The sequence below is a fragment of the Heptranchias perlo genome, chromosome 32, assembly GCF_035084215.1.
Source record: "Heptranchias perlo isolate sHepPer1 chromosome 32, sHepPer1.hap1, whole genome shotgun sequence".
NCBI classification, from domain to species: domain Eukaryota; kingdom Metazoa; phylum Chordata; class Chondrichthyes; order Hexanchiformes; family Hexanchidae; genus Heptranchias; species Heptranchias perlo.
In genome coordinates, this window is record NC_090356.1 from 23,140,267 (window position 1) to 23,167,686 (window position 27,420).

General features: G+C 45.2%; 1 protein-coding gene across 1 annotated transcript; it reads right to left on the reverse strand.

The window, feature by feature from the left end:
* Positions 1–2,622: 2,622 nt before the first annotated feature.
* fbxo2 (F-box protein 2) lies at positions 2,623–13,448 on the reverse strand. Its single transcript, XM_067970113.1, has 6 exons — positions 13,378–13,448; positions 9,532–9,807; positions 7,227–7,353; positions 5,411–5,506; positions 3,423–3,558; positions 2,623–3,132 (listed from the first exon to the last, which is right to left on the reverse strand). Exons 2-6 carry the CDS (start codon positions 9,776–9,778, stop codon positions 2,998–3,000), a joined length of 741 nt encoding a protein of 246 aa, XP_067826214.1. The 5' UTR covers positions 9,779–9,807; positions 13,378–13,448; the 3' UTR covers positions 2,623–2,997.
* Between the last annotated feature and the right edge of the window lie 13,972 nt (positions 13,449–27,420).

Consider the following 27,420-nt stretch of genomic DNA (forward strand, 5'->3'; position numbering starts at 1 on the left):
TCACCCCATAATGGTCTAGCTCTAATTTTAAGGTTATGCCCCCTTGTTCTGGACTCCCCCACCAGAGGAAATCGTTTCTCTCTATCTACCCTATAAATTCTTTTAATCATCTTAAACACCTCAATTAGATCACCCCTTAATCTTCTATACCCGAGGGAATAAAAGCATAGTTTATGCAACCTGTCCTCATAATTTAACCCTTTTAACCCCGGTATCATTCTGGTAAATCTGCGCTGCATCTCCTCCAAAGCCAATATATCCTTCCCGAGGTGCAATGGCCAGAGCAGAGGAAGATGAGGCATTGAACAGGATGGTGGCGTTTTGTGGGATGTTTTGCACAGAAATGTGACCTCTGCTCATTAATGACTGATTCCTCAGAGCCTTGACCAGTCGTCACTCTTGAGCTGACTCTACCAGGTTACTTGCAGTTGAGGTTGCCATCATTTTGCCAAGCCTAAAAATGAATGACGGAGGGGAAGACGGGCAGGGCAAGGGATGAGATCGTAGTTTTCAGATAATGTTTTCTCAGCTGCTGTTGAAAACCCCATTACATCATAAGCAAGGACCGTTAAAATCAGTTTTTACTAATTGCCACCAATAAATTCCCACCTGAATTTAAGAAAAAAATCCCTTAAGTTTCCCACATTTTTCATATCAAAAATCAGTCGTGGAGCGTGACATAGCTTGTAGACAGCGTGTTCTATAGTCACCGATGGTGATGCGCAGACGTCTCTGGACCCAGTTATTGACAGGAAAAGAAATGAGGGCTGTGCAATTTGGATTTTTTTTAAGTGGACCTGGATTAACGGCCGTGGGGACGACATTCTTTATACAAGAACAAATGTTAGTTAGATCTGAAGGAAGGACAGCAGTGCACTAAATGTTACCACACTGGTAACCCCCTGAAGATTGAGTTTATCAATCAAAGGCTGACTCGGGTTACACACCAAGACATTGCTTACTAAAAGCAAGATTGTAATTGTTCCTCTGTGCATAATCACCAATAGTTTTTAACGGCCCAGAAATTACTCATCTGAGGATGCCGTTCCATAATGGCGTCCTCTCCGGCCATCAGCAAATCGACTGTGCAGGTTTACAGCTCAGGACTGAATGTCTCACACTCAGGATTTGTCTGAATTTGACAGTTTGACTGTAACAGGTTACACCATTCAGATGGTCAATTAGCCATTGATTTTATTCACATTACATACGTCTGCATATATTTCAATGTTGTAGCTCATTTTCTGTGAATTACATTCATTTCTGTACCTAGACACACTGGTTTTGTGTTGGTACCTTTTATTGGTGTCCATTGCCAAAGCTTGCAATTAGATCCTCCAGCCATTAGAGGTCCCTGCTCCACATGAGGAGGGTTTCACAAAATTCTACATCCACACTAACCTTTCAATGTTTCTCTGCTAAGTCAGTACCTCTCATGCAGTAAAACATACTTAACCTGCCCAAAGGTTATGGCTCAGATAGAAGATAGATTTTGAGAATGTAAAGAAGGTGATATTTCAGAGAATGAATTTTGCAAACGAAGAGCTAAACCACTAGGAAAAGGAGCCTAGGATATTAAGACATTAAATGTTATACACCATCATAAAATTGTCTGTCAATTGTGTTTAATGGGATCATTGGTGAACACAAAGGAGAGTATTACGGTCAGTAATAGTGGTTCAAATCAAATTAAAGTGCTCCTCTTAGAATCACGCTGTACTACTCCCTATCCTCTCAATAATCTTTGTAAACAATTTTACAACACCAAGTTATAGTCCAACGATTTTATTTTTAATCCCACAAGCTTTCGGGGGCTTTCCCCTTCCTCAGGCGGTGTGGAAATGACAATTTCGAATCCTTCGCATTTTAAGATCACATAACAAAGCCTGATGATTACTGCCCGTTGCCAAGGCAATCACAGTGAGCAGACAGAAAGGTGTCATCTAAAAGATCCTTGGGTTCATGTCACACTACACGTAACCCCACCAGCGAACAAATGTTATCTGTTTTTAATATAACGGGTCATTGACTGTCTTCGTTCTGTCTCTTTTTTTGGGGGGTTTGTATATTCAGTGGCCTTTTAGATGACACCTTTCTGTCTGCTCACTGTGATTGCCTTGGCAACGGGCAGTAATCACCAGGCTTTGTTATGTGATCTTAAAATGCGAAGGATTCGAAATTGTCATTTCCACACCGCCTGAGGAAGGGGAAAGCCCCCGAAAGCTTGTGGGATTAAAAATAAAATCGTTGGACTATAACTTGGTGTTGTAAAATTGTTTACAATTGTTAACCCCAGTCCATCACCGGCATCTCCACCTCAATAATCTTGGTGATGGACTTTGAAATGATTTGCAAATCGTTGCTTCTCTGGTAAACTCTGTTTTAGCAGACTGGATGGGGTTGTCTCAAGACATCCAGCATCCTGCTAAATTAAAGCTAGCACATAGGAAATATAGGAATTGTTCACACTTAGAACTTCTGGCTGCAGAGTTGCTGGTTAGTGATTGTGCCTTACGGATTCATCATCTGGTTTGGTACTTTTAATCACAACAAAGCAGACCAAAGAAGGAAAAGCAGTGTTGTGCCTATACATATATTTTTAGAAGTCAAATATATATAGTGTATGTGTTCATGGGGCCTGTGGTTGGATGTGATTAAATAAACCCAAGCTATCTTTCCAGTTGGCACTTAATGCAGGACGATATGAACTCATTTGTTAGAGGAAGGGGGATGGAGGGGGAGGGGATATTCTTTGATATTCGCCAACTTAGATCCTCTGTCTGCCGTTACTCCTGGTAGGCTACTGAACGCACCATGCTTGGCATCTGTTTCCTTTGGTACAAACAGCATTAATAAAATGAACTCTTTCCCCCCCCCTGTCCAATGACACAAACCAATTGTACTGGGACCTGCTGGGAAACACAGTTCATGCCACACTAAATAAAAATAGTGCAAAGTTGGTTGCAAAAAGCATCAGTTGAACGTTTTGGGGCAAGATTATTGCTCTACGGTGACAGTGCTGTTGGTGATCCTGGCTCCGTACCATCCTCCCCAAAACTGTGAGTCCTTTCCTCCGTGTGTAAACTTTACATGTCGAATGCCAGGCCCGTAATTTGTGAAAGTGTTTGATATCTGCAAGTAAAGCAAACAGTTACTGAATGATTCATCGGGAATGATCATATTCAACAACAACTTGTATTTATATAGCGCCTTTAATGGATTATAACGTCCCAAGGCAACAGAACTATCGGATCCAGGTGACTCGATGTAATTCATGTTGTCAACCAAGAGCTGTCAACCTCTAGCAAATCCTAGGTGTTAAAGGCAGCAGTTTTAACAGCAAGTATTCCCCCTTTGACTTCCCTTCCCCTTTAACCACAACCTTCCTCACTAGTCAATGTGGGATGCTGGCTTTAATGTACCTCCTTCCATTCTGCGTCACTCCACTGTGGGACCTGAATTGTGTTGGACTTGTACTCCTGGATCACGCTCAAGTCTTCAGATAGAAGCTCGACGTGTAGTTCATAATCAAAACCAGAGTCGTGCCTCCCTGCATACCTAGGGATGAAGAAGAACAATATCTCATGGGCAAATCACAGAAGATATTCTTCAGGGAGAAACAGGGGCAACACAGCAACTATACTGAGGCACAAAGTGGTGTATTTATCAACGTAGACATTGTGATTCAAGAGATATTAGAAACACTAGCTGTGGAGAAGTTCAAAACTAGGGGACCTAAATATAAGATAGTCACTAATAAATCCAATAAGGAATTCAGGAGAAACTTCTTTACCAGAGAGTAGTTGGAATGTGGAACTCGCTACCACATGGAGTAGTTAAGGTGAATAGCATAGATGCATTTAAGGGGAGGCTGGATAAACACATGAGGGAGAAAGGAATAGAAAGATATTTTGATAGGGTGAGATGAAGTAGAGCGGGAGGTGACTCGTGTGGAACATAAACACCGGCATAGACTTGTTGGGCCGAGTGGCCTATTTCTGTGCTGTAATTCTATGTAATTCTACGTAATATCCTGTCGCATTGCTCTTGGAATGTTTGGGTTCTGCAGCACAGCTGTGATGTTTTGCTGTTAAGATGGAGCTGCCTTTAATGTCGCCTGTCCCTTTGTGGCCACTGCTCAAGTGGTGGGGAAGTGGTTTAAGTAGATACATCCTGAGGTCAACTAGAGACTGGAAGTTGCTGCAGATTGACGGTTGCTTGTAAATGTTCAGCTCCTGCCCTTGAGGAGAAGGCAGGTTATCAAGGTGAAGAAAACCAGCCAGAAATGACTGGCTTTTATCCTTCTTATTTCTCCCTCTGTACTTTTCATACTTTGAAGCGTGACATCTGAAACGTGATGGACACGGACTTCATGCAAAATCTTCATATGTACTCTATATTTACACATGGAGAAAAGTGAAACAGAGATAAAGATATATATACATGAAAATGGATCTGTTGTGACATTGTTCACTGGAAGTTGGAGAGTGTCTTTTATAAGGAGTGGATGATTATATGTTTTAATGCATTATTCTCATGATGCATTTAGGTGTTGTTGGTAATGAAAGGAATATTGGTTAAAACTAAAGAAAAGAATGTAAAATAGAGTTAATGGCAGAGAAATTATATAGAAATTGAAATTGAATATAGAATTGAAAAGAATGTAAAATAGAGTTAATGGCAGAGAAATTATATAGCAATTGAAAATGGTATGAAATTGTATATTGGAAGATTTTTCATTATCTTAGAGGTTTATGAAAATAGTACACCAAGATATATTTATGTTATTTATATATATATATATATATATATATATATATATACAGACAAACAGTAGCTGTGGAAATTCTTTACATAACTTGTATATTTGATTTAATTGTATGGAGTATTTTATATATAGAGATATAATCAAACATTGATAGAATTTTATATTTAGATGGGTGTCAGTACGATGCTGGCTGGAAGGTTGTGTATGTTTTGATGAATGTGTGAAAGTGGATGTGATGAGGTTGGGTCATAGTGTGAAGTGTAAGATTGGTTTTCAAAAGGGTTGGGGTCATGTAATAAACGCAAACATCAGGAGCAGCAGTTTAAAAAAAGTATTGGGAGTGAGAAATTTCAATGGGGAAACCATGTGGGAGGAAGCTTAAGAGCCTGAGGGGACTCCATCTTATCCCTACCCTGATCCACCTCCCAGGCTTTGCCCCATGTTCACCCCTACACAGCCCCTCCATCAGCCCTACCACCTCACTCCTAGTACTATGCACGCTACCATTTGGCCACTGAGCTATGGTACAATTCTGTGATGTGCGTAAGAAGACAGATGTGTCCCATTGACGTTCCCCACAGATGTGGGGCGTACTCTCCATATTAACTGATTGAATATCATTGTGCTTTCCGGCTTGCTTACCAGTCCTTCACTGTGACAGGAGGTTGAACGTTATCCAGTGTCTCTGCATCGAATCCTTCCGAGACCAGGTTAATTAGTTGAGATTTACGGCACCACCTAATAGGGAGAAACATGCAACAACTGAACTCCGCTGTTAATAGGACCGCTGCGTACAGCTGTTAGTAGGACCACTGTGTACAGCTGTTAGTAGGACCACTGTGAACAGCTGTTAATAGGACCACTGTGTACAGCTGTTAATAGGACTGCTGCATATAGCTGTTAATAGCACCGCTGCGTACAGCTGCTAATAGGACCACTGCGTACAGCTGTTTAGGACTGAGTTTGAATGCTTGATTCATGCAGTTCTGTTCAAATTGTCCCTGGCTGATCAAGCACAAAACCAGAGACCAACAGATGGGGACCGGCCAAGTTAGACATTAGACTTCACCTCTGGGACCTGAGTAAATGTTTTCCCTATCTGCTGGGTCCTAGGATCATGGAATCTTACAGCACAGGAAGAGGCCATCCGGCCCATTGTGCCTGTGCCAGCTCTTTGAAAGAGCTATCCAATTGGTCCCACTTCCCTGCTCTTTCACCATAGCCCAGCAAATTTTACTTTTTCAAGTATATGTCTAATTCCCTTTTGAAAGTTACTGTTGCATCTGCTTCCAACACCCTTTAGGCAGAAACCTTCCGGATCATCATAATTCGCTGTGCAAAACAAATCTCTCGTCATGTATCAGTCCTCATCTCAACAAGTGTACACAGCCCACCTTTGGAGAGACTAACAAAGTGCACGTGAATGACATGAATATCCAGCCCTGGTAACAACGGGATATTACTGTTACAGCCCCCATGCTAATAGACATAGGGCAGTGTGAGTCAACTCCAATAAAAGTAAGACACTAAGACCAATGACGGGAGCGACTGACGTCACTGAACTCCAGAAAGTGTCCATGGTAGTAACATTGGAGAAAGCAAGTCTAGATATGGCAAAAGCAAGGATAATGCTGGCAGCTGGGGCAGAGGTAGTGGTGGAGCTGGGCAATGTCGCAGAGGTCAAAGTAAATGGGATGCTGTAGGGTGTGGGGTGTGAAGCTCAGGTCTGGGTTAAGCAGGATGTCAAGGTTTCACCTGAGTAATTGGCCAGGCAGGGAGATGAAGTCCGCCGCAAGTGAGCAGAGTTTATGGTGCGGTCTTCTCAATGTTCAGCTGGAGGAAATAGTGTTGGTCAGATCGTCTGACAGCGCAAAGGTGATGGTGGTGGGGGCAAGGAAAGCTGACCCCCATGCCAGTGGATGATGTCACCAATGGGCAGCATATAGTTAAGGAAGAGGAGTGGGCTAAGGATAGGTCTTTGGGGAGCTCTAGAGACGATTGTGTGGGGTTGATTGCAGTGGTCAAGCCAGGTTTGACTGACTGGGGTGGGGGGGGGGTCAAACTCAAGATTTGGCCAACTTGGTATGAAGAGGCCCAAGCTGGGAACTAGGGAACGCCGAGTTACCTGGTCCTAAGGCCTTGCTGGGACCTGCACAGATTTGCAGGCTGGACTTGGAGGATGAAGACGGGAGACAGAGGTTCCTGGGAGCGAAATGGAGGCAGGTTCTTCAAAGCCACATTGGCCAACCTCAAAATGATTAGTGGGCATGACCTCCCCCCCAACCCCCACTGGCTCCGCCACTGGGTAATTGCAAGTAGAAGCCATTGCTGTAAGTGAGCAGACAGATAGGAGTGGAACCAGGTGAAGGTGGTCAAAGAGCTGGACAAATCGCACAAAATAAGCCAAGGTGACACAGTAACTCTAAAGACCTCTGTAGGACATTCTTGGAATTCTTACTCGAAAGATGTAACAAAATATTTTTGGATATTTTGATTAGGAAAGGGCTTCCCGCTGTCTCCTGGAAGATCTTCTACTTTCCATCCATTTCCATCATTATCTGTGAGTTCCCAGAAGGTGAATCCTTCTGTGAAAATTGGAAAAGACGAATTGTTACTCCAAACATCACTTGGATAATTTGCCCACAACCTGTGACATTCGTAGGTTTGTTAATTTCTAGAATATTATGTGTTCCTTATACACTGCTATATTTCCTTTTAAGGAGATACAATTATCTTTTCACTTGTATTTTTTTCCATCCAATCTTTCCAATTCACCTCCCCTCCTGAGGTTGGTGACTTGTGCTGGATGTGGTGTCTTGGTTGCAGCCCTTTGTTGCCCTTTGGCACCTCACTCAAGTGGCCGCTCTGTGAACACGGACAGTGAGACCCAATGGGCTGGTGCCTCAAAGCCGAGCTCCATCCTGCCCTCAACCAAGTTCTACACATAAGCAGTTCCGGCAGAGGATGCTGGACAGTGATCAGGAACAGGAATCCTGCCTGATTTTTCTCCTTTTTGTCAGCCATGGCTCAGTTGGTAGCACTCGCACCTCTGAGTCTGAAGGTTGTGGTTTCAAGTCCCACTCCAGAGACTTGAGCACATAATTTAGGCTGGCACTCTAGTGCAGTACTGAGGGAGTGCGGCATTGTCGGAGATGCCGTCTTTTGGATGAGACGTTAAACCAAGGCCCCGCCTGCCCTTTCCGGTGGATGTAAAAGATCCCATGGCACTATTTTGAAGAAGAGCAGGGGAGTTCTCCCTGGTGTCCTGGCTGATATTTATCCCTCAAACAACATCACTAAAAGATAGATTATCACATTGCTGCCACATTTCCTTCATTACATCAGTGAATGCACTTCTAAAGTACTTCATTGGCTGTAGAGTGCTTTAGGACGTCCTGAGGTCATGAAAGGCACTATATAAAAGCAAATCTTTCTTTCCCTTCCCTGCAATGGGGAGGGGTAGTGCTAAGGACAACTGCAACACCCTCTTTACCATGCTGAATGAGATCGGATGGCTTAGTATAAATAAGGGATCAACTTGGGGGGGAGGGGGTTGATCTGATTGAAGTGTTGGGTAGATTCAGAGAAACTGTTTTCTCCGGTGGGGCAATCAGTGGATGTCCAAAGGGGCTTAGGGGTTCAGGTACATAGATCATTGAAGTGTCATGAACAGGTGCAGAAAATAATCAATAAGGCTAATGGAATGCTGGCCTTTATATCTAGAGGACTGGAGTACAAGGGGGCAGAAGTTATGCTGCAGCTATACAAAACCCTGGTTAGACCGCACCTGGAGTACTGTGAGCAGTTCTGGGCACCGCACCTTCGGAAAGACATACTGGCCTTGGAGGAAGTGCAGCGTAGGTTTACTAGAATGATACCCGGACTTCAAGGGTTAAGTTACGAGGAGAGATTACACAAATTGGGGTTGTATTCTCTAGAGTTTCGAAGGTTAAGGGGTGATCTGATCGAAGTTTATAAGATATTAAGGGGAACAGATAGGGTGGATAGAGGGAAACTATTACCCCTGGTTGGGGATTTTAGGAGTGGGGGCACAGTCTAAAAATTAGAGCCAGATCTTTCAGGAGTGAGATTAGAAAACATTTCTACACACAAAGGGTTGTAGAAGTTTGGAACTCTCTTCCGCAAACGGCAATTGATACTAGCTCAATTACTAAATTTAAATCTGAGATAGATAGCTTTTTGGCAACCAAAGGTATTAAGGGATATGGGCCAAAGGCAGGTATATGGAGTTAGATCACAGATCAGCCATGATCTTATCAAATGGCGGAGCAGGCACGAGGGGCTGAATGGCCTACTCCTGTTCCTGTGTTCCTAATCAAGAATGAGGGGACATAATCTTAAAATTAGAGCCAGGCCATTTAGGAGGGAAATCAAGAAGCACTTTTTCACACAAAGGGTAGTGGAAATCTGGAATTCCCTCCCCCAAAAGACTGTGGATGCTGGAGCAATTGGAGCTTTTAAGACCGAAATCGATAGATTTTTGTTAGGTAAGGATATCAATGGAAATTTAGCTAAAGCAGGTAAATGGAATTGAGGTTCAGATCAGCCATGGCCTAATTGAGTGGCTGAACAGGCTCAAGGGCTTGAATGGCTTATTCCCATTCCTACGTTTCTATGAATCCCTCTATATTTCAATGCCATACCTGTTAGGGAGTTACTGGGACCAATGGCATACACAGAGTTAAAGAGAAAACAAACTTGCTTCAGTCTAACATACATTACCACAAGTCTCTGGGACAAACCTTCTCCACATGGGTTCTTGATTAGGTTGTTTTTTGAGGTACAAAAATAAAATGCCTCCCAGTCTTCTGGCTTTATATCCTGATTTTCTTTCAGCGAGGCTTCATCATGAAATTGTAGGTTTAGTCCATCCACAAGCCCCTTCCACTGTTGACAGACTAGTCTACAGATGAACACCGACTCTTTTGGAGGGACGTACGAAAGGATTTTGAGCAAGACCTGCTCAGGTAAAGAATCTATGGCGGCCATGTTTCAAAATGGCTTCCGGTCTGCTACAGCTGTAATGAATGTTTCGGAGAGATTGGTTTAGATTTTGCTAAAAGGTAGACATCATGGCGTATGACATCAGTAGAACTTTTTGGTTTAACATGTTGGGTTAAAACAGCAGAAACAGAACATAGAATTACATAGAATGTACAGCACAGAAACAGGCCATTCGGTCCAACTGGTCTATGCCTGTTTATACTCCACATGAGCCTCCTCCCACCCTACTTCATCTCACCCTATCAACATACCCTTCTATTCCTTTCTCCCTCATGTGTTTATCTAGCTTCCCCTTAAATGCAACTGTGCTATTTACCTCAACTATTCCTTGTGGTAGCGAGTTCCACATTCTAACCACTCTCTGGGTAAATAAGTTTCTCCTGAATTCCCTATCGGATTTATTAGTGACTATCTTATATTTATGGCCCCACAAGTCGAAAGATCTTCTCTTCGTCTACCCTACCAAACCCTTTCATAATCTTAAAGATCTCTATCAGGTCACCTCTCAGCCTTCTCTTTTCTAGAGAAAAGAACCCCAGCCTGTTTAATCTTAGGATTTAAAATGAAACTTAACTTCAGTTGGAGCCTGAAAGAAATGTTGGGACAGAACAAAGCTCGTAGAACTGCCGTCCAATGGAAGTGAAAATCGAGCGGTTTCTATAATGGGCGGCCAATCCTCAACACCAGTTTTACGCCCAGGGTGTAAGTTGAAAATCTACCCCAAGTTCCCCCTGAGAGGGAGGGAGAGAGGGGGAAGTTGAAGAGTAAGTCGATCCATACCATGTTCATTTACCTCAAGGTTAGGGTTTGCCAAGCTAGAGAGGGTCAGGATGAGGGGGTAAGATCATGACTTGAATTCTGATGATTGCTTTGCAAATTGTGAAAATGAATTGAAAATCTTATAACCTTAATCATTAACGCCTCAATATCATCATTACATTGGGACGTACAGGACCAGAAAAGACCGTGCAGGTCCACCCAGCCAGTCCCAAAGTTTGGATGATACCAAGCACTAGCCTATCTCATACCTCTCAATCCCTTCCTCTGCCAAGTATCTATCTAGTTCCCTCTTGAAGCTGCCTCCCTGCTCAATCTGTTTTATATACTCAGCACCTTCTGTGCGAGATAGTTCAATGTAAACTGTCCGTTCACCTTCCCTCTTCTGAGATTAAGGCTGTGCCTCTGGCTTGTGATTATATCAATTTATTAGTGTTCGGTTTACCTACAAGCCCTTAGGATCACGATTGGGAAAAAAATGACTTCCTTTAAAACCTAGTGCTCAAAAAACAGGACGGCCTGGGTGGGAAGCTTACTCCCGGTGACTGGTCAAGAGTAACAGTGGGAGAGGCCTAGTAAATGGTCACTAACCAACCCTCAGTTAGGCCACAGAGGGGGAGAGGCAGGAAAGATTCAGGAGCTAGTAAATGGACCTATCAAGGGCTCTCATTTGTTTTGATGTGGAGATGCCGGTGATGGACTGGGGTGGACAAATGTAAGGAATCTTACAACACCAGGTTATAGTCCAACCGTTTTATTTGAAAATAAAGGAAAGCTTGTGATTTTCAAATAAAACTGTTGGACTATAACCTGGTGTTGTAAGCTTCCTTACATTTCTCATTTGTTTGACTGTAATGACTGTTTCTTTCCCCCCAAGCTTGAAAGTCTGCAGCCAGAGCCTATGTACGTTTAAAAAACATATTTATTGTGCTGTTATGGTAGGGGTGTTCCAATTGTTGCCCCTAGCTAGGAACATAGGAACAGGAGTAGGCCATTCAGCCCCACGAACCTGTTCCGCCATTCATTTAGATCATGGCTGATCCCTAGGAGTGGGAAAAGATGATCAGTCAGAGTTCTTGGTCCTGAGCACTCTCCAGTGACACCGATTGGAAGCATGCGAGTGGACGTCAGGTGAGGATAGGATTGGGCTTGGTGGTGACGCCCCCCAATACTGAATAGTCTGCTGACTCTCGCTGCCTAGTCTCGCACGTGAGGAATGGCCACCTGGGCAAGGTACTGGAGGCCAGCCAGTGCCTGTGGAAGCATACGCCAGCTAGTGCCAGGAAAGAGGGAAGAAACAGATCCCTGGAGAAACAGCCCCTCCAAATGGGAGCAAACTGTATTATCTCCTGAGACATTCCCCGAGGTGTAACAGGAGCAATGACACTGAGACCCAATCCCTCCAGCATCACTCACGTTTCATGGTCCTATTACATGATGATATTATACTACAACATTATAGTGTATTATAATAAACTGTAATACAATATGATCATAGGGTAAGTTCCCTGATCCCGAGCTCCCAGTGGGGAGCTACACTCGAAGGGACCGCTGCTCGGTGATCTGATTACAACACCGTCAGACCGATCAGTGAATTTACCCGTGTTGTTAATTTTTATTATTTTGTTCTCGGGATGTGCATTTATTGCCCGTCCCTAGATGTCCTTGAGAAGGTGATGGTGACCCTTCTCCTTGAACCGCTGCAGTCCGTGTGGTGAAGGTTTTAGGTGGGGAATTCCAGAATATTTATCCAGCAAACTGTGACAATGAAGGAACGACAGTAGATGTCCAAGTCGGAATGGCGTGTGATTTGGGGGGAACTTGTAGGAGATGGTGTTCCCATGATATTGCTCCTGTTGTCCTTACTTTATATTAGACTACAATATTTTAATACATTACAATATCACACTACAATTTATTACAATATTACACTGATATCACACTATAATGCATTATGTCACAGTTTGATATGACATTATAATCACACTATGATATTAGACACTCAGGTTCCTAAACAGACACTTGAAACATGATAATTCATCAAGTATAATTCTCTAAACACCAATCTTCCTTGTCACAGAACGTACAGCACAGAAACAGGCCATTTGGCCCAACCGGTCTATGCCGGTGTTAATGCTCCACACGAGCCCCCTCCCTCCCTACTTCATCTAACCCTATCAGCATTCCCTTCTAAGTCGAGTGAAAAGTGACCCTGCATTTTTTAATGAAAGAACGGTAAGAGTATAAAAATGCTAAACTCAGGATATAATAGTCGGAATATTTAAACTGAGGTGGAAAAATGCCAGGCCTGTCAAGGCATCCGAAGTGCCATTGGCAGGTCTCCAAACTGACCTGCATTGCAGTGTTTATACACAATCAATGATATAAAACCATGGCTGTAGTCACACAGGATGACTGCTATATTTTCTACATCTGAAGGCACAGTTACTATGTTGTAGGAAACCTTCAGCTTTCTGTTTCTAGCTGGAAAACGTACAAGCAAAAAATAAAAAGATAACTTGTACTTCATCTCAACCCTGTCCCGGACATATCATGTTTTTGTGTCACTGCTTTCTATCTCTTCCTCACCTCCTTTCCCTCCTACAAATAAAACCCAAACTCACCATCGCCTAATCACCACATCCTCACTCCTCTCCTCTCTCATATTCCATCCAGACTCGGTGGTGTCCTGTGCTACAGGCCTCAGCCCATCACCTCGCCTCCTCAATTTAAAGGAGACAAATGTCCTTGCTTTTGACTACGTCCTTAAGTTGCGATTACACCATCTCTTTCATTCTGCTACTTACGGCCTCTTGCTGTGGAGATTCACGCCCAGTCCCTTAGCTAGCTGGAACCTCAGTCAGTGCAACCGTCACACTGAACAGCACTGAGCTGCACATGCTCCAAGAAACATCAATAACCTGGTACCCAGCAATCAATGACCTTAATATATGGAGAACACAGGCCAACTGTGCATAAGCTGCACTGTGTGTGACAGAACTGGAGTACGGCCTAGTTAAGTGTCTGTTACACGTCCTTTCTACCTATTTTTAGAGGTTTTATCGTGGGACTAACTTTGTCGAACTGTAACATATTACTTTGCTCCTCTAACCCATTGAAATCGAGGGCACGCTAATCTGTCATTTCTAGGTCATGTACTTTTACACATTATTTATTTTGTTTCTTCCCTGCAAAGGTTTTATTGATGTATTTTTTATTGAGAATTCAGACGGTTTGTTCTCCTGGGATTTTGTTTTGTTTTGTGTGAATCGGACTGCAGCGGTTCAAGAAGGCGGCTCACCACCACCTTCTCAAGGGCAACTAGGGATGGGCAATAAATGCCGGCCTCGCCAGCGGCGCCCACATCCCAAGAACGAATGAAAACAAAAATCTTGCGCTCGTGAAGGAGGAAGGCTGGAAATGGATCTACCTCACGTGTTTGTGATTCACGCCTGGGGGTGGGGAGTGTATATATTGTGATGCACAATCCATCGTAGTTATATGGGACAGGCTGAACAGACCAGTGGGTCTTTTCCTGTCCATTATTTTTTGTATTAAAATGTGGTGCTGCCGGGGATGCAACCTGCCCTGTTTTGGACCAGACAGCTCGGCTTGTGAACAGCTTGGGACTCCCGGCTATTCTCCCACTGCAGCCATGGGATGTTTAACACTGTCTGGATGGGCTAACCTCAGTTTAATGTCTCACATTAAGGGTGATGATCCTGAAGTTAAAAACCTGCAAATACTGGAGCTGGAGGCTCAATTTACTTTTTCATCTCCTTAAGAAAATGTTTTGTGGGGCCCCGAGTGAGCTATTTGCTGCCGACCCATCCAATGGGATTGCAATGCGGCAATCAGCAGCAGAACTGCGATTCACCTAAATCAGGCCATTCGTATTTACTCAGCAGCACAAAATACCATTTTATATCACCAAAAAGAATGAACTAGGCAGTACCTCGGTGACCCGTGCTGCAGCACAACTGCTTTTTTGTTTCCCTGTTGCAAGCTATTCAACCACAGGAGGCATCGCAGGAAAACCGGCTCCTGCTATTCACGACAAGCGGACTTTCCAACACAAGTCACTGGATCGTAATCAGGAATGGGATCCCTGGCTGACTCTTCTGCTGTGGTAGCCCAGGGATACTGAGGTTCATTGAAGCAGCCTCTACATACGCACACACACACACTGCCCTCCAGCTTCCCTCCCCAACCTGGCCGAGATCAACCAATTGAACAGAGATCAGGGGCTGAACCTTTGACCTTGGACCTGCCAGGGGTGTGCGGCTCAGTACTACACCGGGTCGTGCATTTACATATTGGGGGACCAATCAGATACGCCAGAAACAGAACTGAACCCAAGGTTGAGGATTCCTCTACCGAGCTGCAGTAACAGAACGGCCCCGAAGGTGGTGCTGCACACCAAGAAATCGGGCAATTCTACTCAAGTCAATGAAAAGAAAGACGAGAATTGATCTAGCACCTTCCACGGCCTCGGGACGTCCCAAAAAGCTTTACAGCCAATAAAGCCTAGGTGAAGGCCCATAGTGTAGGAGACCACTAGAGTTGAAAACAGTAGAAGAGAAGCTAAATCAGTTTGGATTTTAAAAGCCTGCGGATTGTAGGAAGAAGGTAATAATGAGGGAGGAGAGGTGTGTGCAGTTTTGAAGATTGGGAAAGAATGGTTTGGAGTAGGATAGAGGGAAAAGTCTGGGATGAAGAACGGGCAGGACAGTGTGTTTAGAGCTCAGGAGGAACAAGAGAGGAAAGTTCAGAGAAGCAATGACCAATGGTGATGTTGACAAAATAGAGAGAGAGTCAAGAAAAGTTATGATGGAAAAGGAGGTTACAGGTTAGAGGTGAGAGGGGGAATCACCCACCAGACACTTTTGTTCTTGTATCCTGTCTAGGAGTTTGAGAGAGACACTGGAGGACTTCAGTGTGAGAGTGGAAAGCCCCAGCGTGAGGAACCATTTCAAGAACCAGAGACAATCCCATCCAAACCACTGCTGGGCATATGACTGAATCTGACTGGGATTCAGCATCTCATCACTTCCCACCAATTGTCTGATTCACAGCATGGTCCTGTTGCCATCACAATTCCATCACTTCTGACCTGCTTTCCAGCAAAATTCTTTCACGTTCGCTGTACATTTGTTCGTCTCTGTACCTTTTCGTGTTCACAGCGTAACCACTTCATCTTTTAACTGCTGTCTGATCAGGTGCAGTTGTATTCCAAGTTTCCAACCCACTGCCGATGGAGTTGAGACCTGGCCCTATTTTAGTATGACCTTGCCCCTTTCACTGGTGCAGTGGCCTGTGGAGATCTGCTCCCCTGCTGAAGGTTCCTCACTGAGGGCGCTAAATTGGGCCGTGTAGTACCCGTTGTTTCGGCCTTACGTGGCCTCCCGAAGTGCCAAGATGGCGTCTTGGCTGTGCACGCACGTTTCCGGCGTGACGTGCGCCAGACGCCATCTTGGTGTAGGAGTTAATGCAGGAACAGATAACAAATGCCGGAAACATGTAAAGTAAGGATACAATCAGTGTGCGATGCTGATTTAAACATTTTGGGACTTGATGCTCAACTCAACGCGCAGTCTTAACCCCGACCATCTGAATGTGTCTTAGAGTGCCTGGAGGACCCCCCCCATCAGCGCTATTTAAAGGGACCATGCAGGATTTACAGGTTAGTGGCTGGATTATTGCTTCCGGCTGCCGAGACATTTGTAACTGTTTTTGGAGGTCTCCTATACTGGAATACTAGGATGTGGGGACATAGCCTAACATTTAGAGCCAGGACGCGCAGGAGTGAAGTTAGGAAACGCTTCCACACGCAAAGGGTGGGAAAAGTTCGGAACGCTCTTCTGCAAATGGAAGTTGGTGCTAGCTCAATTGTTAATTCTAAATCTGAGACTGATAGATTTCTGTGAACCGAGGGTATTAAGGGATATGGGGCTAAGGCAGGTATATGGAGTTAGGTCACAGATCAACCATGATCTCATTGAATGGTGGAACAGGCTCAAGGGGCTAAATGCCACTGCCACTCGCTGCCTCCTGATATGCGTCACCTTCCCCTGCAAGAAAGCGGGACATGTGTCTGGATGACATGCATGTCATGGTTGAATAGCTGCCAGTGTGTGTGACCTGTGAGTTGTGGGTGGGCGGCTTGCAACAGTGGTGATGTGTAAGGGTGAGAGGAAGCATCTGATTGGAAGAATTGAGTACTGATGGAAAGAGTGTGTTGGTATGTGGGTGATGGGGGGGTGTAGTGTGTGGAGCAGTGGATGGGGCTAGTGGTGCAGTTGGTAGGAGACGCCACTTGACAGTTGACCTCACTCACCTTGACCACTCGTGGCAAAGCATTGAACTTCTTCCTGCACTGCATCCATGTTCGTGGTGCTGTGCGCCTGGCATTGACTTTGTCCCCTGCTGCCTCCCACTGCCTTTTGGGCATATGTCTGGAAGGCCTCTTGCGCCCCCCCCCCCCCACCCCTCTGCGGATATAGGATGTCCCTCCTTCTGTCCATCTCTTGCACCAAGGCCTCTAGTGCATCAGCCGTGAACCTTGGTGCATGCACTCTCGCAGGCCTGGTACAAACTCAGATCGGCAGATTGGTGAGGTCTGGCCTGCAGAATGGAGGATGTGGGATTTAGTGGTGCGTAACCTTTATTCAATGTTTTGACATAACTCATCAGTTTGTAAACATAGGGATGGGAGCTGCATCTGTGTTTGGCATGTGCGATGTCTGATCTCCATTCAGACTCCATGCAGACAGCAGACTGTTATTTTCAGCAAATAACAGTTACCAGCTACCTTTAAGAGACTTTTAAGAGACAGCCTGCCTTTAAGAGATTGGAGCTCCCCTGCTGGTGGAAAGTGCGAATTGCATGGAATCCTCGCCCAACGCTGATTCCCAACGCAGATTGCAGGTGAGTCCTCGGGCCTGATGAAAGTCTGGTCCTGCCTGTGCAGGGACCATTGGACGTGGGGTAATAGCGGATCATGCTACCCCCGCCCAAAAACAGGCCCTATCCAATTTTTCCGAGTCTCTCTAAATCACTGATCTTTACCCGTTCAGACACTCTGATCTCTGATTACTCCAAGTCAATATCATGCTATTCCAACAGCCCTCCAATTGCACAATTGCTATAAGTCCAATTTGCAACCTCCTGATACTGAGAACCCATCTCTACAAAAATTTTGCAGAAGCTCTTGACTCCGTAATAACTGGCTGTTGTAGCAGTGAGATGAAAATCTCTTGCTTCACGCCCCTTCCTCCCCTGAAGGCACTGAGATATTGTTCCATGGGATTCTTCTGATATCTCACCCGACTGGCACCTAAAAGGCTTATTCTTGTACCTTTTTTTTTATTCGTTCATGGGATGTGGGCGTCGCTGGCGAGGCCAGCATTTATTGCCCATCCCTAATTGCCCTCGAGAAGGTGGTGGTGAGCCGCCTTCTTGAACCGCTGCAGTCCGTGTGGTGAAGGTTCTCCCACAGTGCTGTTAGGAAGGGAGTTCCAGGATTTTGACCCAGCGACAATGAAGGAACGGCGATATATTTCCAAGTCGGGATGGTGTGTGACTTGGAGGGGAACGTGCAGGTGGTGTTGTTCCCATGTGCCTGCTGCTCTTGTCCTTCTAGGTGGTAGAGGTTGCGGGTTTGGGAGGTGCTGTCGAAGAAGCCTTGGCAAGTTGCTGCAGTGCATCCTGTGGATGGTACACACAGCAGCCACAGTGCGCTGGTGGTGAAGGTAGTGAATGTTTAGGGTGGTGGATGGGGTGCCAATCAAGCGGGCTTAGTCAGCCATTTTGTTGTAGGGTGGGGAGGGAAAGGAACCAAATGTTACGGTCACCCTGATGACATCGTGTACATGTAAAGGGACTGATCGCCGCAGTTCCTCCTTCCCCATCACCATTGCTCCCGGCCCCAATGTCTCGACCTGACCTCCGACCTCCCAATCTGATCCCCGATCTCCCAACCTCCGATCCCCCAGCCCCTGACATCCCGACCCCCGATCTTCCAACCCCTGATCTCCTGACCCCCGATCTCCTGGCCCAGACCCCCAATCTCCTGACCCTGATCTCCTGACCCTCGATCTCCCGACCCCTGATCTCCTGACCCTCGATCTCCCGACCCCTGATCTCCTGACCCTCGATCTCCCGACCCCTGATCTCCTGACCCCCGATCTCCCGACCCCTGATCTCCTGACCCCCGATCTCCCGACCCCTGATCTCCTGACCCTCAATCTCCCGACCCTTGATCTCCCGAAGCCCCGATCTCCCGACCCCTGATTTCCCAACCCCAGATCTCCCCATCCCCGCTAGCAGCGTCCTAATTTTTCACTAGTCTTTGCCTGGCTCCAATATAATGAGACCCGAGGCCCAATACCTGAGGAGCCTCAGACCTCACCATTCAGATGGAGGGTATGCACCCTGCACCACCCTCCCTCCCACGCCCAAAAATGGGCACGCCTGAATTTCTGGACCTTTTTCATTAAAACATCTAAATATCAAACTTTCAATAAATCAATATACATGGGTCCACGATGGCACATTTGGCCATTGTATTGCCCAGAGTGAGCCATATAAACCGAGCAGGTCCCAGGTCTCAATGCCACACTGTGTTGAATGAACTGATATCACCTGGTAAGGGTGCTGCAATTGGCCTTAGTATCCCAGGTCTCACACAGCGAGGGTCGCTGCTCCTGATCGCTATCCAGTGCCCCCTGCTAGAAAGCGCACATCTCGACTTGAAACAGGATTTGGACACTCTGTGATTCCCCATGCAGTCGAATAACTTGCAGACTTCTACAGTCAAGGCTCACAGATGAAGAGAGGCCATTTGGGTGAGGGACCGGAGCGTAGGAATGGGATCTGGAGAACCGTAGCCAGCAAGGGTCAGTTTCTTCAGGAGAGGGAGGAAGAAAAACGTAATGAGGTTCACCAGCGTAAACATCTCTGAAAACCAGTAATGCATTTTAGTACCAGATTAGATCATGAGGTCAAAATCGTGTCACGGGGCTCAAACCCACAACTTTCTAACCCAAATCAGTCCAAACTGAGACAATTCTGTTTTGAGATTCAGTTTGGGTTTTGATCCTTGTTAGACAGCTTGAGGGAAGAAGCTCCGATGGCTTTTGAAGGCATCAGAGCAAGACTGATGAGTTTCTTCACACCATAAATATTTGCCTTGAACCTTAGAGAAATTTTCAGACGATATTAAAAACTTGGCAACATCCCCTTGTTGGAATGAGGATCAGTGAGGGGAGTTTGACCCTGTTTAAAGGTGAAATCCAACCCTAGTCTTTTCACTCACAGTAACACTGGGATTTATTTCAGTACTGAAGTGTTGGCTCCCCGTAAATTGATAACTGTTAATTTATCAGTCATTAGATGTATGTAAATGAGTCCAAGTAATGAGATCCCATTGCTTCTCCTCTGCTGGTGTTAACAGAATGCACTGATATTTTCCCCTCCAATTTTCTCTCTTCCTCCCCTGAAGGTGCTCACTGTGGCTGGACTACGGATCCACACTTAACCAATTGGCCATTCTTTAAGTGTGTACTTAAACATTTAGGGCATGATTTTAGCCCGGAGCCAGGAAGGGGGTTGGGGGGGTGGAATTCCTGACGGGAAACCCGGAAGCACGGGTTCCCCGGATGTCCTTACAATTTTGACGTAAGGGTTTTTTTTTTGCCAGTTTCCCGCCCGACAGACCAGCCTGATTGACAGGCTGGCCTCAGTCTGACAGTAGAAAAAGATGGAAGAGGACGTGAACAGGTTAGTGTTAGATTGTGGGGGGGTCATCGGGGAGGGTCGGGGGTCACCGGGAAGGTCAGTCATGGCGGGGCCAGTTATCAGTGGGGGGGGGCGCCAGTCATCGGGAGGGTCAGTCATTGATGGGGGGGGGGGGGTCGGGATCGGGGGTCATCGCGGGGTCGGAGATCATGGGGGGGTCAGAGATCGTTGGGGTGTCGGAGATCGTAGTGGGGGGCGGTGGTCGCTGCAGGTAGGTTTGTTGGGCCTAGGGTAAGCACTCCTGCTCCTCCAGGCCCACAAGCTGTGCCATAAAGGCACTTTCCTGCTGTTTCAGGCCTTCTCGCCTCCTCTCACGTGGCGTGAAGGAGAAGTCCCTGGAAACCCCAACCCCTAGGGGCTAAAAACAAAAAAGCTTTGAAAATGGAGGCCCACAGCCTCTTTAAAAGCTTTTAATACCCGACCCGCCTCCTGAGAGCGGGTTAGTAGCCCACTCTTCGTCCCGCCCCCATGAAAATCAGAAACGGGCGGGTTGGAGGTGGGTTGGAGGCGGGTTTTAGAATTTTGCAATTGTTACTGTCCCCCCGTCCCCAACCCACCCATTTTTCCAGGCTAAAATCATGCCCTTAACATTGGAAGGCTGTTTGATAATGCTGGGGATCCCAACTGTGTCTGATTCTGCCCTCAGCTGATGTCCACTCGTACATACTTCTCCAGCAGGGAGTCACTAGATAGTGATCACAAGTGGAGATTTTATCCTTTCTCTAGCCCAGGAATCCTGGGACCATTTACCACATCTGTATAGCTTCCTCAGCTAAGATCAAAGATCGAACCTGGTCTGTCTGGCTCAGTATTAGTACCTGGCGTGGTGGGCTAGGGTTGGAGATGGTGGGGGGATGGTACTTGAGTTTTTACTGAAAGGCCAAATAGAAAATATGGGGAGTCACTCCCATACAAGATATCATGGAGAGTGATAGAGAAGGGAGAGAGAAAATAGAGAGGAAGAATGGAGAGAAAGAAAGAAGAGGGAACAAGAGGGAGAGAAAATGTAGAGGGAGAGAAAGTAGGTAGAAGCGAAGGAAAAAGAAGGGAGAGAGAGAAAGAAGAGGGAACAAGAAGGGAGAGAAAATGTAGAGGGAGAGAAAGTTGATAGAAGGGAAGGAAACAGAAGGGAGAGAGAGAAAGAAGAGGGAACAAGAAGGGAGAGAAAATGTAGAGGGAGAGAAAGTAGATAGAAGGGAAGGAAACAGAAGGGAGAGAGAGAAGGGACTAAGAGAAGGTAAAGCAAGAGAAAATAGAGAGAAGGGAGAGAGAGAAATTAACCCTTATATTGACAGATGTATATCTAATTTTTGATTCCTGGCCACTAACTGAAGTAGCAAACTTTCTAATCTACCAGGAGAATCCTTTCAAGATGTTTTTACTCCATACTGAAGTGAGAAACTTTTACAGTTTATTCAATCTTTATTCTTCCTTGGGTTTATTCAATTATATTTTCTTCCATAGCTACTAGCACAGCGACTCGCTATGAGATCGCCTGAAACCACTTTTGTAATATTGTTGAAACCTAAACCACACAGAGATCATAAAACACATTGACTGGTGCCCCACCATTTGACATTCAGTTATTGCTACTTTAACCCTTTGACTGCCGATGGTATACAAATCTCTCAATCTTTCCAGGAAGATCTTACCTCACCTGCCCCGGCCCTAACTCAACACCACCTGGAGCAGTGCAGTGTTTTTATTATTCATTCTCGGGATTCTAGGCATCGCTGGTAAGCCCGGCATTTATTGCCCACCCCTCGTTGCTCTGAGGAGCTGGCAGTGGTAATGCCTTGATACGACTGAGTGGCTTGCCAGGCCACTTCAGAAGGCAGTTAAGAGTCAACTACGTTGGTGTGGGACTGGAGTCACATATAGGCCAGACTGGGCAAGGATGGCAGGTTTCCTTCCCGAAAGAACATTGGTGAACCAGTTGGATTTTTCCAACAATTCGACAGCTTCATGGTCACTTTTACGTCTTATTTCCAGATATTTTTAACTCATTTCAAATGATGAAACCTCCATGGTGGGATTTGAACTCACGTTCTCTGGATGATTAGTCCAGGTCTGTGTTGTACAAAGAACAACGTTGGTAACAGAAGCTAATTTGGATTGGTTGGGCTGGCAACCTTTCTCTTGGTTTGTTGCTCTTGATAATTGTTTTTAATTGTCTTTGCTTACAGCAATACGTGGTTAAGAGGTGCGATGAAATGCAGCACAACCTCACTAAACCTTTCTGTGCTCTAAGGTCAAGACGGTATCCAGCCTGTATTCTGTTTTTATGTTGCATAATACATAGGAAAATGAGACAGGACTATACTCAGCGCCAGCTCAGCTCAGGTGGTAACGCTGGTCTCTTGGTCAGAAGTTTAAGCCCCAATATGTAAATGGAAGTACTAGACTGGCACTCCAGTGCAGTACTGAGGCAGGCTTCCTTCCCTAAAGGACATTACTGAACCGCTCGGGTCTTTACAACAACAATAACAACAACAACTCGCATTTATATAGTGCCTTTAACATAGCAAAACGTCCCAAGGCTCTTCATAAGAGTGTTATCATACAAAATTTGACGTCGAGCCATGTAAGGAGATATTAGGAGAGGAGACCAAAAGCTTGGTCAAAGAGGTAGGTTTTAAGGAGCGTCTTAAAGGTGGAGAGGTTTAAGGAGGGAATTCCAGAGCTTAGGGCCTAGGCAGCTGAAGGCACAGCCTCCAATGGTGGAGCGATGAAAATCGGGGATGTGCAAGAGGCCAGAATTGGAGGAGCGCAGAGATTTACGACAATCTGACAGCTTAATGGTCATTTTTTACTGACAGTAGCTTTTTATTTGCAGCTTTTTTAAAGCTGAATTCAAAATTCTCAAACTACCATGGTGGGATTTGAACTCTCGTTGTTTGGATTATTAGTCCAGTAATATAACCACCACACTACCGTGGCCCCACAATATTCTGATATGTGCTAATAAAAGAAAAACTGCAAATGTTAGAAATAACTGGCCTCTTTACAGATGCTGATTGCTTTACTGTGCATTTTGAGTATTTTCTGTTTTTGTTTCCAACATATGGCCATTGGGAAGCCAATTTTCCATGTATTTGCCTAGTAGCTGAGGCGATGGGAAGTGTAACTTTCTAACTTCTCCCTCCTGTGCCAGTGAATCCACAGGCCAATACTAAATCCTCATCTGCTCTCTTGGTTGTGTCCTGCTCCTCATTAAATGGAAAGTTGTCATCTCTTGATTCATCAGCAAGTCTCTCAGGACCAGTGATCTCCCGGTCGATTCTGTTCACAGTTATTAATACATGTTGCTCGCTGGTGTCCCTTCAGTGTGCTGTTAGGATTATTCCTAGCCTCCATATGGTGTCTGTCAGCCTAGTCTCATCAATGAGAGACAAAAATGACAACAGTAAATCGCAACACTGTTCTGTTACATTTACTTTTACATCCAGTGATAATGAAGTTCCTTTTAAATTAAAATTTTTAAATATTTTATCCTGAACAAAATATAAGAAAATCCTTGGTGTCTAATGGGCAGTCCCTCTCTCACCTTCAGCCTCCCGACCTCTCTCACCTTCAGCCTCCCGACCTCTCTCACCTTCAGCCTCCCGACCTCTCTCACCTTCAGCCTCCCGACCTCTCTCACCTTCAGCCTCCCGACCTCTCTCACCTTCGGCCTCCTGACCTCTCTCACCTTCGGCCTCCGACCTCTCTCACCCTCGGCCTCCCGACCTCTCTCACCTTCGGCCTCCCGACCTCTCTCACCTTCGGCCTCCGACCTCTCTCACCTTCAGCCTCCCGACCTCTCTCACCTTCAGCCTCCCGACCTCTCTCACCTTCATCCTCCTGACCTCTCTCACCTTCGGCCTCCGACCTCTCTCACCTTCAGCCTCCCGTCCTCTCTCACCTTCAGCCTCCTGACCTCTCTCACCTTCGGCCTCCGACCTCTCTCACCTTCAGCCTCCCGTCCTCTCTCACCTTCAGCCTCCTGACCTCTCTCACCTTCAGCCTCCTGACCTTTCTAACCTTCACCCTCCGACCACTCTCCATCGCAATCTTTTTTGTCTCTCTGCAGGTTACTGATACCACTGTGGTCACTGCTCCTTTGATCTTTCCTCTCTTGTTCTTCCTAAGCTTCAAATTCTGCTTTCTACCTCCTACTTGCATCCTCACTGTGTAGAGATGAAGACTTTTGTTACATCATCCCCTACTCTAACACATTCTGTCCCAGGGCTCCAATCTGTGGAATTCTTTATCTCCCTCCATCTCCTTTATTTTTTTCTGCAAACAACTTAATGAACCGCCTGGGGTTATCAGAAAACAAATCTCGCTGTTTGTTACTCTTTAGAAAGTGTTCAATTAAATCCCTTGCTTTAACAACTCAATGTTGACATATTGGGTATAGCCTTATATCAGTCTCTGCCCTGTTTTCAAATGGGTTTTATAGTTTAATTGGGTGCTCAAAATTTTAAATGAGAAAATGTTAAAATATTTATTGATCCACCATAGATAGGGTAAAGCAACTTCCACGATGGTTAAATTGGCCTGTCAGGTTGTGTGAAGTTGTACATTGTTACGTGTGTGTATTCTTCAAAATGAAAATATTTTGTTGAGTTTCCACTTGTTAGTTATATCAGCGCAATCTGGATGGAATCGGTCGAACCAGCGCAAAAGATCGGGGAATTTTAAACGGAAGTGAGTTACGCCCAGAGCCATTTACGCTCGTGTTTTCTGTGATCTTTTATGCTGGTTTCAGATTCAGTTTGCCCTGATCAGGCCCCGCTCACAAAACTGGCCATGCCCCCCTCCCCAGGTCGAAATTGTAAGATTCCACCAATTGCACTGGTTCGAGAGGGCTCTTCTAATTTTCTTAGGTGCCCAAGCACGAATTGGCACCTTTTAAAAGTTTTTTCATATCAAAAAATACTTAATTGATTAAGAAACTGACTGGTGTACACCAATGAAACTACTAAATAGGAACATAGGAACAGGGGTAGGCCATTCAGCCCTTTGAGCCTGTTCCACCATTCAATGAGATCATGGCTGATCTGTATCCGAACTCCATTTACCCGCCTTGGCTCCATATCCCTTAATACCCTTGGCTAGCAAAATTCTATCAATCTCAGATTTAAAATTATTAATTGAGCTAGCATCTACTGCTTCTTATGGAAGAGAATTCCACACTTCTACCACCCTTTGCGTGAAGAAGTGTTTCCCAACTTCTCTCCAGAATGGCCTGGCTCTGATTTTAAGTTTATGTCCCCTTTTCCTAGACTCCCCCGCCAGCGGAAAAAGTTTCTCTCTATCTACCCTATCAATTCCTTTCAAAATCCTAAAGACCTCAATCATGTTACCCCTTAACCTTCTATACTCCAGGGAATACTTGCCTAGTTTATGTAATTTCTCCTCATCATCTAACCCTTGGAGCCCTGGTAACATTCTGGTGAATCTGCACTGCACTCCTTCCAAGGCCAATATATCCTTTCTAAGGTGCGGTGCCCAGAACTGTACACAGTACTCCAGATGTGGTCTAACCAGAGCTTTGTACAGCTGTAGCAAAACTTCCTCCCCTGATACAGTTTATTAAGATTTAGTGATTTCAAATCAGGTTACTTACAGATGGAGGACTGGATACCTTATTAACAATGCTTATATTTGCTGATAAACCCATATTCAGTTGCATTAATAAAACTGCACTGGGTTACCACTCTTAAATACATCAAGGAATACTTTTAAATGGAAAAAGAAACAATTACGTTCTATTACGCTGCCCAATTGCGCTAGTTCATGGAAGATTTTAGGTTTGTGATTATGCAAATGCATTTTAGCGGAAACTTGAACTGTAACCGAACCAGTGCAATTTCGAGTGCATTTTGGGTGCAATTTCCCGATTGCGCCCAAAGTGGAAACTCCATCCCATTATTTTATTGCACTATCTGTAAATGTGCTAAACAGATTTAATTTGCTCCCTCAAACTTGCTTTATAAACCTAGATGAAGGTCAAGGTGCACAGTGCTGGACCAAACCAAGCTCGAAATCAATAGGGCAGAGGGTGAGGTAAATCAAGAAGTAATGTTTAAAAGGAAAGAAGGAATGAGCATTTATATAGCTCCCTTCTGTCCTCAGGACATTCCAAAGCACATCACAGCCAATGAAGCACTTTTGATGTTCAGTCACTGTTGCCATGTAGACAAACGTAGCGGCCAATTTGCACACAGAAAGATCCCACAAACAGCAACAGAATAGGTGACCAGATAATCTGTTTTAGTGACGTTGGTAAATATTGTCCAGGACACTGGGGAGAACTCCCCTGCTCGTCTTCGAAATAGTGTCATGGGATCTTTTACGTCCACCTGAGAGGGCAGTTTTAACATCTCACCCAAAGGACGACACCTCTGACAGTGCAGCACTCCGTCAGTACTGCACTGAAGTGTCGGCCTGGATTATGTGCTCAAGTCCCTGGAGTGCTTCATTTCCAAATATTTAACCCAATTTAAGAGTCAGGCTGAAGCTATCAACTGGGATAGAGGTAAAGAACAGAAGGACTGATCCCCTGTGCTCGAAGAAAGATGCTGGTTGGGAACACAGGAAATTGTAGGCCCACAGCCTATGATTTTCAGTCCATTAGGCTTCAGGCCTGCAATTTCCCGGCCTGCGCTCACTGCAGATCATTGCTCCTTGTGGAACCAGCCCTACAGTTCACTGGGTTTAAATCTTTTGCATAATCGGTGCCAACTTCCATTAAATAAAGCTAAAAAGAGTGGTAGAGAAGACAGGATTGATTGAAAAGTGCTATTTAGAAATCGGTAAAGTCAATTCAAGCCTAAAACTAACAAAGGGCCTCCTGCAAACCTAGAATTTATTACCTGCCTTTCTACCAATTTGCTCAATGTGTATAACACTGCAGTCACCTCATTAACATTTGTAGATGAGGTGACTTGTTGCAAAGCTAAGGAATCCAGGAGTAGTGGACAATGATAGGCATCAGAGACATCGAAGGGGCAAGATTCAGAAGAAAGGCAACCTGTGCATTTTGATATGCAGATATGGAGTTT

What these genes read in the sequence shown, in the direction of transcription:
- fbxo2 (XM_067970113.1), bottom strand. Translation starts at nt 9,778, where the DNA reads ATGGCCGCCATAGATTCTTTACCTGAGCAGGTCTTGCTCAAAATCCTT. An exon ending in CAAGAACCCATGTGGAGAAG is followed by an intron (nt 7,354 to 9,531) that starts GTTTGTCCCAGA and finishes CAATTTTCACAG; the next exon opens with AAGGATTCACCTTCTGGGAA. An exon ending in GTGACGCAGAATGGAAGGAG is followed by an intron (nt 3,133 to 3,422) that starts GTACATTAAAGC and finishes CTTTACTTGCAG; the next exon opens with ATATCAAACACTTTCACAAA.